Source organism: Anneissia japonica, unplaced genomic scaffold, assembly GCF_011630105.1.
Source record: "Anneissia japonica isolate Jap-2015-1 unplaced genomic scaffold, ASM1163010v1 scaffold287834_len5846547_cov211, whole genome shotgun sequence".
Taxonomy (NCBI): domain Eukaryota; kingdom Metazoa; phylum Echinodermata; class Crinoidea; order Comatulida; family Comatulidae; genus Anneissia; species Anneissia japonica.
Window position 1 is genome coordinate 418,937 of NW_022704992.1, and position 12,688 is coordinate 431,624.

Below are 12,688 nucleotides of genomic sequence, written 5' to 3' on the forward strand. Positions count from 1 at the left end.
ATATAATAGTATATTATTATATACCGGTAATGAAGTATTAGTAAAGTTTAATAAGATAGTATTAGTATTGATTTTGATTGTGCATGCTACTGAGAGGTAAGGCTACATGTATTGGATTTATTATGCTCTATCTTTCGTGGTTTTTTTCATATGCCTTTGCATATAGCCGGGGCGCTTAAAAAACATACATAATAAGAGAATAGGGTAACAATTATAAAGAAAATGCAATAAAGTAAGTGCTTCGCATTAGCTCGAGCCCATACCGTACTTTGGTAGTATGCGTTGAATGTGCTTTAGATCAAAGCGACCCAGAGAATACGATCTAATATAAGTAGAAAATTGTAATTGTTATTTCGTCAATACTGATAGGCCTATGTGCCCGGGGGCAAAATACTGGACCAGCGGAAGAGAAAATTAACCCAAGGAGGTTTACGTGACACCACATCGTGGTATTTACCGCAGAGCCGAATCTTGCGTTTGGCAGAAGTCTTGGCTTTAGCGTCTTTACTACCATGGTTTCCGATTGTTTCACCATGTGCCAAATATTTGTTACTATCGTCCGTCACAAATCCCCGTTTCGTGGCTTCAATTTTGCAAGACAGGCCGTAATCAATTAAAACTTCAGACTTATGATCTATTCGTTAAGCCTTTCATCTGACTTCCCTGGAGTTAGGGAAGCGGTTTAAGGACACAAAAGCCATCGAAATTATAGTCATTTCGATGGGTATTTCGACACACACGAATGTACCTGTTCAACAACCCCTCCAGTACATGTTTGTCTTCTTAGGCCTGCACCGGAAAGTAGATTGTTTCAATTGCCTATTCTAGGCTCACAACAACGGGATGTTTACTGCGTGGAGAGTGAGCGGCATCCGCGTCCCGGTTGATCGTGAAGGTGAACACGCAACAAAACTCGCGCCAACTCTTTGTTCTGGTTCCGCAGCACACCATTTATGATGTCTGGATTCGTATCAAGGGGTATAATTATAGCACATGTAAGGTTTATCGATCAGGGACTACGAAGGAAGTATACGTACAAAAGAAAAGAATAACATAGCAACCAGGGACTCAGTTGTGCCATACGACTTTATAAATTCATTGCATTTTTCGCGAAAAATAAAATCTAAATTATGCAATAATGTTGATATTATTATACACATTTATTTCAATATATTCTAATATGCACATAATATACCGGTACGCATCAAAATGCTTATCTGTAGGCCTATACTTTAAATTTTATTATGGAAAAACATTTTGACAGACTTATTAAATTACCATTAAAAACTTTTATTTTTGTTTTCGTTTTGTTTACACTTTTTAAGCTTTTTGCACATTATTTGAGTTGATTATTTTTTTTACAGCAGAAGTTATCATTATTGTTGTTCTTTATATCGGATATTTGAAAAAAATGGTCATTAAATGCCGTTACATTTCAAATAGGCCTATTAATAATTCGCTAACTTAGTTAAAACCTTCGGAATTTCATGTCAGTTTTTTAAAACAAGTTCGACGAAGCTGTAAATTGGATGTAACGAAGCATTAAATGCATGAATACATAATAGGCCGTGCACTGATTGTTAGTTGTTGTTATAGCTCTATTATTATTATTATTATTATTATTATTATTATTATTATTATTATTATTATTACCGGTATTAATTTTATGTTTATTAATATTGGCCTAATTTATTGCTATTATAATTTATATGTTTCTATGAGTATGTACAGTATATTGTGTTATGTGTGGCTTATGCTATTATTGATAATTTACTTATTAACATTTTAATCACCCTTCATTAATTTAATAATGACTCTTATAAATATCATTTTGATCATAATTTATAATCTTTATCTTTAAAAAATGTTTTTGTGACAAAAAGGTATAGTTTAGTAGGTAGTAAACAGGCGCGTATCAATCAGGGGCCATGAGAGCCTGTTCCCCCCTTCGGTCAAGCCAAAAAAAAAAATTTAAAAAGAGGGAGAAAAATTTGAGTTAAAGAGAGGAAAGCGGGAAAAGGGGGAGTGCACAGATGAGTTCAGTGGCGATCCAGCAGTGGGAGAAAGGAGAGCTGGATTGTTTACCACTTATTTACACCATGTGGATCCGGCCCTGGTAAATTCACATTTTGATGATAAGTTTTCATGCTGGGCCATGAAACAAGTCAGACGCTGTCTCGTTACTTGTCACATTCATCAGATTGATCTTGTATGATGATGTATATTTTCATTTAATTAAATTCAGATTTGTAAATTGACGTAACTAGATAGTTAATTAATTAACGTTATACATTGTTCACATATTCACCCAATTACATTTCAAATATCCTAAATAGCTGTAACCATGTTTTAAATTAGATCATTAACAAGAATAAATTAAGAAATGAGACACCGCAATACAGCATAGTTTTCATCAAGAGTGGTTAACCTGTAGTAAATGTATCAACGGACCACTGTATTTTTTAAAAACATATGTACGCGCACAACAGTACTTTCTGTATTGCACTAAACATTAGGTTAAGTTTATATACCGTGTTTATTCACATAAACCCCCCCTCTTTGAATAAACGCCTCTCCAGAGCCTCATGTGGAATAAACGCCTCCTCGAATAGACGCTCCGGGCGTTTATTTTTCCTCGAATAAACTCCCCTTCTCCCTTCTAAATGACTATAAACAAAACTAATGGAGGCAACATCATTCTCAAAACATGCGTTTAATAATCTACTCCTGTAGAATTACATTTTTTCTAACTTGGTTGGAATCAATAAGTTTTATGATCATTCAGCAACAAATTTGGACTGTATACGTGTGTTGTAGTTCCAAATTTGCGGTGAAATTACTGTATAAAGGCGTTTATTTGAGTATTTTGTTTGTTTGTTTTATTCGGTACTCACGTAGGCTATCCATTTTACACCAAAAAAAAAAAAGACGTCTTCTTTAAATAAATACCCCCTCAGAACCCTTTTAAACAGTAAACTGGCGTTTATTCGAATAAACACAGTATTTCCTTTGTAAACCCGTGTTTTTAATATATAGCCTTCAATAGCTATGAACCTGGTCATTTAGCCCTAATATAAGTTTCCAATTGTTTATTGAATGTTGGAGAAGTTTTTCTAATGTTTTAACACAATGATGAACCGAAGGCCTACAGTGACTTAAAATTATTACTGGATTAAACGTTGCAAAATTAAATTTACCACTTCCGAATAACAAACACATGTTTCGTCTCGACTTGATCACTTAATCGCGCAGAAAACAGTAAAATTATATTTCCTTGTACATGCTTATACCTCCTAGACCTTCTTTCGAAACCAACACTTTAAAATTCACTACTCAATAATATGTCGTTTGTATAACTTATATAATTCCCTTAAGACTGGTGGAATTTTGTCAAGTTAAACGCTGTCATTTATTAGTGGAAATGCGTAAATAATAAAATTAAATATTTTGTTTTAAAAGCACATTTATAACAAATTGATTAGGCCTATACTTAAAAGTTCTTTTAGCAGTTTAAATTTCACGTACTGTAAGCCTAACTACTGTTTATTATGCTTGTCGCTGTCATCGTTATTGTAATCTTGACGGTAGTATTCACCTTAAGAACCATCAAAGTATATTTTCATGTAGGCCTATTATACCAATATACTCCAAATTTTCATGTAGGCCTATACCAATATACTCCAAAGGATTATGAATTCATTATGTTAGCCTATATTGTAATATGAATTATAATGAATAAAAGGACACGCTTCTAACAATGCAACACAAATACTGCACGCTCCAGTAACGAGTGCCGAACAATTACCAACTAGACGTGAGTTTAAAGTCTTGACAGCTAGGTTGCTGCGGAATATTTCGTTGCAGGCACCGGCGAACGCGATGGGCACGAGCCCCGGTTGCGTCGGGGTTTCTATATTTGGCTAACACGCACGCGTAAGACACCTGTTCGTACTGGAACAACTTCAGAGTCGTCCTTACGGAATGGTGTAATAATCTTTGACAGTTCACGGATAAAGATTAGTGGCAATAATATTCAAATACATTGTTTAGGGAAAATAGAAATACACATCGGCGAAAATTTACGGGGAAGAAAATTGCAAATTATTCGTACTCATTTATTTGTGTTTGTTCGTATTCGATACGATTGTTTCAATTTTGATAGGCCTACATAAATTAGATACCCTATCGAAAAAGGCACAAATTTGGAAAAATTTGAAAACACCAGTACAGTAACTTTACCATAAGTTTGTTATTTTGTGCAATACTGTATAGGCCTACATTGTTATTTATTATTCAATGTTATATGTATTATTACTTCGACAAGTTTTGCAAAAGATATACTAAAAAAGCTTGGAAATTCCCAGTAGTGAGATATTAAATTCCATGATCTCTGTTTTTCAATTTCATTTTAGTTGTTTTCTTTTCTGCATTTACTGTTTTGATGTCATTTTTCTTATGTTTAAGTTTTAAGTTTTATATTGTTTTTAGTAGAAGGGGGTCATTGTTTGCATTGTTTGGGGAGGGAGGAGGGTTCTTAGAATATTATTTCTGGAAATTAGAGGTTAAGTTTAGTTCAGTTTTATTTGTGGGGATGGATATAACATTTGAATTATCAGGGAAGGTGGGAGAAGGGATTAATTTAAGCTGTTTTGATTTAGTTTTATGTTTTAGTTGTTCTTGTAATTTGCTGTATCTTGTATAATCATTTGTCTTTTTGAGTTTCGGACGCACCTTTGTTTTATTTTTTCAAAGTGTTCCACTAATATAAAATTCCAAATAAATATTATTATTATTATTATTATTATTATTGTTATTATTATTATTATTATTATTATCATTGTTGTTGTTGTTGTTGTTGTTGTTATTATTATTATTATTATTATGAGGATATTATTATCATCATCTTTATGACTATTATTTGATTATTGTCTTAATCTTTATGATTAGTAGGCCTATAATTATTATTTATTATAGTTATTGTTAATGTTATAATTACTGTATTATAATTGTTATTGTCATTACGACAAATCTAATCTGTGTATGTTTTTTATGTTCACAATTTCAGTTAGGGCTACAGTAGGCCAATCTTGTAGATGTTATCGTTGATGCCTACTGTGTACGGTTATCATTAATTGTATCAATATTGATGGTTTTAATTTCATTCTAATTGACATAATGATACACTATGGTGTTATTGATTATAAAGTATTGTTTACAAGCTACAACACTTAGGCTATGTGGTTGTCATCGAAACTAATATTATTTTGATCGTAAGCCTAATTGTAATAAATATTGCCTATTATTAGCATTAAATTTTCAAGTATTATATTAAGTTGTACTAATGCGTATTAATTTATGTATTTTTATATCTCTTTATAGGCCTAATTAATTATATAATTCGTAATGATTGTTTTTGTTAAGTTGGCCTATTTTGTTAATTATTTGTTGTACAGTACGTAGCGTTTTATCGTTATGTAGGGCCATATCTCGTTCTGTATATATTCATTTTGTCTATCTTCGTTATAATAAATAAATAGGCCTACAATTATTATCTTCAATATTATCGTCATTATCAGGGGTTAACTATCGTTTGGATAAAAATCATCTTTGGTAGACCTAGAGTGAACATTGTCGTGAAAACAGCTTAGAAGCCCCATATTAATGTGGATTACATCATAATTACATTATATCAATTATCACATTATTAATACAAATAAATCTGATTTTTTATATTGCAGACAGAAAGCAGTAGCCCCGGATCCTACTCTTCGTCAGATAAGTTACATCACTATGGCGACAACTATGACGTAGCATCGTCTTATGGTGAGAACTCTCACGTGTATGTTTCTAATTTACCTGCTACTTATAGCTCAGAATATCAACTCCATATTTGATATTTCCAGGGAAACGCAATATGTTGCCTGGGTTAAGCTATCTGAGGTCTACCAACTGGGTGTTTCCCTGTCTCGCAGGATACGGAAGGCAATTGTGTTTACCTTTACTTTTCTTGTCACGTGAAAAAAAAAACAAGATACCTCTACAGTATTTGTAAATATGTCACTATACTTATAATCTTTACTGAATTTCAATTGAGTTTATTAGAATGCATGTATTACTGATTATAGACTTATTTTCACAATTATTATCATCATCATTATTTGGTTTGTCATTAAATATTTCTGTTATTATATTAAATTTTTATTTAAAGCAAGTTTAAATATTTACTGCCTTTCAAAGATAAAACCCTGAGCTCTCCTCGGTGGTTTGATGAGACGTAACGCGTACATATACGCGAGTTCGTCCATCACTCGGAAGTACACTGCCACTGCAAACTATGGTATTCCATGGTAATTTTTTGTTCGTTAGCTTACTAATTCTCTGACAACGACCGTATTAATATTTGTAAAAGTTCGTGTCCTCCTCCGTTTTTATCCCTTGTTGGCAGCCATAAATAATTAATTGTCATCTCACAGATGACAATCAGCAAAAATCGACGACTGCAGATGTCTGTCTAAATGTTTACATATTCTCTATCAAAACAGCATTACAGAATTTTTTTTTTTAACAGTTTATTTCTAAAGTCCTGTGGTGTGCTAAGCATTAAATGCGCGGATATAGCCAGGTAACCGGTTTGACTTTGATTGATGGTTAGTTTGGCTAGCATTAAGGACCAATATGTTGATGATTCTTTAAGAAGGTTTGTAAAACCGCCCCAAAACAAACAGACGCCAGTCCGGATGGTTTGCTAATCATATTGCGCCAATAGTACCTCAACATACCAGTACAATTTAGTGCTGGAGCTCCTAATCGCTAGCCAATTGGGGTTAGCGGGACAATATTGAACGCCAAGCGCCGCCAGGCCGGTTTAAGCACCCTACATTTTGCCGCCAAATCACTCCCTTGTCGATAGTAAGATCAAGATGCACACCATAACAGACTAGTACGCTCATAAATAAGATTCGTGCAGGGATGAATTATTTAGTGGGGGCTTGGATGAGAAAACCTTAAGATTTATCTCAAGAGATATACATTAAATTAGATAGGTGTTGACACCGCTAAATTATAATAAAGTCCGATTTCATGATTCTGTAAAAAATAATTGTAACCGAACTGCGACGAGCTAGCTAACCTTATATGACATGTGTTTTAACATTATTACGCACTCAATTACGAACAGACATTTTGCTCATTTGTAACCAATAACATTCTAAGCATAGTAGTAAAGTAGTATTTTTGATTAAACAAAACACAATTTATAGACACATTTAAACCGTTAAAATCTACTGGACGCTTTGAACATTAAAACGACTGGTGAATCGAATGGTGACCGCATTTTCGAACCAGTGATGGGTTATGAAATGACCCTAAAAATCACTGTACTACTAGCACTTAGTATTACAACAAAACCATGTGAAAATATTTATGATAATAATAATAATAATAATAATACTGTAACAATAATAATAATAATAATAATAATAATAATAATAATAATATGTATAAGTAAGATTTGCACGAATAAAGGCATGCTTGTACTTGCAATGATAATGATAACGATAAAAAGCTAAAAAGCAATTGTTCATACAGAAAATAAAAGAAATAAGGGAAATGTTTACACTAGGACAATTCGATAACGACTTATCGCGTATACAATAACAATTAAATAATTTCACGAATCAATTCAAATGAAGTCACAATCATGGAAAAACGGTAAAATCGTAGTAGTCACAACGATTTTATAGTTTTCCATGATTATGACGTCATTTGAATTGATTTGTCAAAATATTTTGTTCGTATACACGATAAGTCATTGTCGAATCGTCAGGGTAAAAACGGTTTGTATGGTCATACGAGTGCTTTTCACTGACCATTAACCTGTTATTATTATGATTATAAATAACAAACGATCTATTTTTTACTATAAGCCTAGGCATATTTGCTCTATTTTAGTTTTAGGATGTCTTAAATTCAATTAAAACTATTAATATAATTGTTGTTTATTAATTAATGCGTCCTTCTTGATGTAGATTTAATAAATTAATATGTAAAAATTATAATAGGTTATTATTTGATTATTTCCTCTGCTGCGTAACTCTCATAATATAAAATTGAACGAATTAAAAATTCGACAATCTGTGCCTTTGGAAATTTGAGTGTTGTTAAACAAACAGCAAAATGATAGAGGTCTTATGTGTGTTAACAATTATTTCAACATGTGGTTCTGAGATCTTTTTCTTTGAAATGTTTGGCATCCACCACATTACAATAATCGGTTTTAAGACAACATAATGTTCTGTCCCCTCGGTGACCTACACAACTGAAGTTAAAGAAGGTCCTCGTTTTTATTGGTTTGGGCAACTTAGGCCTACTAAATGTACATATTTAAGAATAAACACGTCCCTTTCTCATTTTACGTAGATAAACATCAAAGCAATCCTACCGAAATCCAAACATTCTCAAAAACAAAATGAGCAACCGTAGCTTATATGCATGTCTAGTGGTCTAGGCCTATGACTGTCTAGGTGTGTGGTGGTGTGTGTTTACTATCATAGTAATACATCCATGGTGGGGTCGAACGGGTCTATGTAGTCGATGGTGGATATGGTGCCGGTTTTAACAAAAAAAAAACGCTAGAGAAATGTTTTTTTGTTCTTAGGCCTATTAATTATTTCGGTATTTCTACCGGAAATAAACTATTTTTAATAGGCCTATATTATAGTGGATTACCTCGAAACCAACATCTTTTCTTTTTCCATTGTTGTACAATGACAGATATTTTTCTTCAACAAATTGAAATCATGATTAAAGCAAACAGCTTCATGCGTGACCCTAAAGTTTTCTGCATAAACACACATTTATTTTAAAGTTAACAATAAGGATAATTTTAATGTTTATTTATTTTCAGGGTACCATTGTACAAGCACGTCGAGTCTTGACTGTCTGTCATTAATTGTTGAAAGTATAACCCCAAACAAAGGTAAAGCTATCACATCGCCCAAGAAAGCTACAGCCGATGGAATGTGCGTATGCTGAAGCTAGTGATCTGTCAACGAATATAATCTGGCGTTCACAAGTTTGCAAATCCACAAATTACAAAACATCGGAGAGAGAAAACAAGAATGAAATCACAGCGCAGCTAATGAGAGAGTATTTTGAGCAAAATCTTTGACTATAAAAACACTCGTTGATATTTTTCCATTAAAACTTTTTAAAATCGGTGTTATGGAAAAAAATATTATTAACTTTAAAGGAAGAGATTTTTATTGCCGATTTATCATCTTGATTCTACAGGGTTAACACGGTCAGTGTGGATTTATCCACGCTAAGCGCTAACTATCGAGTCATCCATGCAACCTTGAAATAACGTTGTAGTTAAAACACGTTAAAATAAAACAACCTTAAATGCAATATTCCTTTCCCAATTCTGTTTCAGATGGGTTTCTTCTATATTAATTAGATTTAATTTAATCTTTAAAAATCTGATTTAATCACGTTTGTGAAATGTTCACTTCCATTATGTCTTACAAGTACTGTACACGCAATCGAAAGTGAATTCAGAATTTTCGAATTACACCAAGAATCCGTTGTTTTAGCCTAATTCAATTTGAATATATTGGTTTAATTGATTTATTTTCTCGAGAAGTTGGAAAATCCTTGAGTGGGGAGGGTACTCAAGCAGCCTGATTAATCAGCTCCCTGATGACATTCTAGGGAGAGTTTAGCGTCGTCAGGTTTACGTTAGTTATAACGTCTGACGATTATTATTTATTGTAGATAGATACTGTAAAACAGTACTGTTGGCATTTTAGTATGTATCTAGAGACAGATCTAGAATTGACTTGTTTATTTAATAATGAACAAAGCGAAATTTACCAATAGATGTATAGATTTATAGGAAAGGTTTACGGATATAAATAAACATATAAATAGGTTTTATTCATCAAGGATGTATATGGATCAATAGAAGTTTAAACAATGTTTTAAGTTGACACTGTTTGTTTAAAAGAATTTAGTGATAGGGCCTATTTCCCGCGTGCCATTAATGGGAAAATTGAGCATGCGGCTAATAATATATGCCTCATTGTACATTAATGCTATGAAGCAAATTTAATAAGTCAAAGGTGTAAAATATTATATTATGGACTTATTCGAACTAATCAGTGTCGTTAATTTATGCAAGCTATGGTTTGGCCAATTATTCGTAGTTCTGAAGTCGATCGTTTTATCATGACTTCAGTTAACGTTTAGGCTTTAGCTATAGTGAAGACTAACCATGAAAGTACCGGTGCCGATCCCTTCATTGACTAACTCGTACGTTCGACTTCAAATTCAGGTAAAAAGTTATACAGTATATTGTGAGATATATGTGTCATTACTTGATGATGCATAAAATAGGCCAATGTTTAGTAAATAGATATATTTCGAAGTAATTTATTCTAATATATCTCCCTTTGAATGTCGTTTAGCGTTTAAATAAATACATTTACGAACGTATGTTGATTAGGTTCAAAGCTTTGAAAACAACACGGGTACAATGACAATCAATACATGATGTTATCATAAAATGATTGTTTCTTGATATTTTGAAGCGGCATTGAAGTTCGACGAAAGCTGGGACATGATAACCATTTTAAAGGATCAAATAAATATGACCTCTATGACGTGTCAAATTAATATGTATGATATGCAAATTTAGTCGAAATACGTCACAGATTAATCGTCATAGGCCTAGTATTTTATCATGTACCTCCGTGATCTTATAAATAATGGTAGGACTCACTTTGTAAATAGAAGAATACAAAATTTGTCCTACTAATCTTTCACTTTTAGAAGTAGATTAGACTACCGAACGCAGTACTATAAGTTGTAAAGTCCTTCCGTATTTAATTGTATATAGTCAATATAATTATGTATATCAACTTATTTCCAAATTATTGATCTGCGTACATTATTAATATGCATATTAATATTATGTACACTTAAAATATACCGAATAACTGCCGTAAAGATTCGATTAGGTGTCTATTAAGCAGACGCATACGTTGTCAGAGCTAGTAGAACTGCTCATAAGAAGTGAATCTAATAATATCAATGATGTATATTTACTGTATTTCGAAGAATGGATATTGAATTGACATTTATCATAAATGATGGATTAATTAAGTGCGTCTGCACTGACTATCTCAGTTGATATCTCATTCAAAGTATCCGATTAAAACTGAAACAAGTTTTAATGTAAAATGTGTACAAAATATTACTTTATAATTGGTTGGTGCTATATGGAAATTGTATATTGGTACTTAATTTCCTATTAATTTCCACTCTTATTGTAAGCGGTATCTGCTTAGTCCCTCATGTTCCGTCCTTTCAAGGACAAAATTTACCAAATGCAAACATTGCTTAGGGGTGTACTTATGTTAACACAGTAGGACTATCTGGCTTTTTTGTTCCATGTTTCTTTAGCTGCTGCTATTTAGTCAATGAAACATATCAGTTTATTTGGACCTGCCTTCAGCAACATGATTTCAAAATTAAATCAACCGATCTTTAATCCAATATTTATGTTTTAGGGTCTCTTGTGATCTAATCGTGTCAATATATCATAACAAATATAGGCCTGGTCTGACTATATAATAGTTAAAAGGTGTAACATAATAAATTCCTATAAGAGATTCAGTTACGAATTCCTGTAGAGATTTGCCGTGGGGTAGTTTTTCTCTCTTTTTTTATTTCAGATTGCGTTAAATCCTATATTATAATGATATTGTTAAAGTTTCGTATTATTGTCCCCAGATTACATGTGCATTTCTGTATGTATTGTAAATAAGACAGTGAACAGTTGTGTATTTATTTCTCTTCTTATCTTTAAAGTGATCAAATAAAGATTGATGTCCTTACATTATTGGCTCTATGTTATTTCTATTATTGTTGTTATTATTTATATTAATAATAATAATAATTATTATTATTATTATTATTATTATTGTATTATTAATATTTTTATTATTGTTACTATTACAACTATAGATAAACATATACCGGTAATTGGCCTTATAAGAACACATTTATAAGAACAATGAGGCTGAAATTGCTTAAAAATTGAGAACAAAATAAGAACAAATTCAGACTGAGGTAAAATGTCAAATGAAGTTTTTATTTACAAAAAAAAAAATAGAAAAAACAAACAAATGTATCTGTACTTTATGTGCCGTATGTGTTACATTGCAGTACCCTCTATAATACAGTACAGTATTATACTGACGTTACGATAAAATAAAGTGTGTGAAATAAGAACAAAATATGAACATTTTGAGCCTGAAATCGGCAAAAAATAAGAACACTGAGCCTGGACAAAATTGTAATTGTTCTTATAAAAAAAATGTACATCAAATTTTTAAAATATAACCACAGGTCTGTAGTATTGCGTCTTTATCAGTTGTTACTACCAACACTCCATTGCTGTAATGACGGAGGTACAGTATTAATAGAATATATACATAATATATAGATATAATACATTTATAGGTCTAACCTAATATTGTCATTTTATTTTATTTATTTATTTTTTTATTTTTTTTTTGCATTTTCATTTTCAGTACATTTCAACTATGTCAAGTCAAGATGCAAATAAGATTGCAACAAAATAGCACCCCCCTCTTTTACATGGCTCTTTTAATTTACACATGGA

General features: G+C 32.0%; 1 protein-coding gene across 2 annotated transcripts in view; it reads left to right on the plus strand.

The window, feature by feature from the left end:
• LOC117104973 (transcription factor SUM-1-like) overlaps positions 1–11,899 on the plus strand; it is a 22,983-nt gene extending 11,084 nt beyond the window's left edge. Inside the window, exons 2-3 of one of the 2 annotated variants that reach the window (XM_033245953.1) lie at positions 5,739–5,839; positions 8,906–11,899. In XM_033245953.1, coding sequence (XP_033101844.1) covers positions 5,739–5,839; positions 8,906–8,936 — 132 coding nt within the window. In that variant the 3' untranslated portion in view covers positions 8,937–11,899. The remainder of the gene's footprint in view (positions 1–5,738; positions 5,840–8,905) is intronic. The other variant, XM_033245952.1, reaches the window with a different exon arrangement.
• The last annotated feature ends 789 nt before the right edge of the window (positions 11,900–12,688 follow it).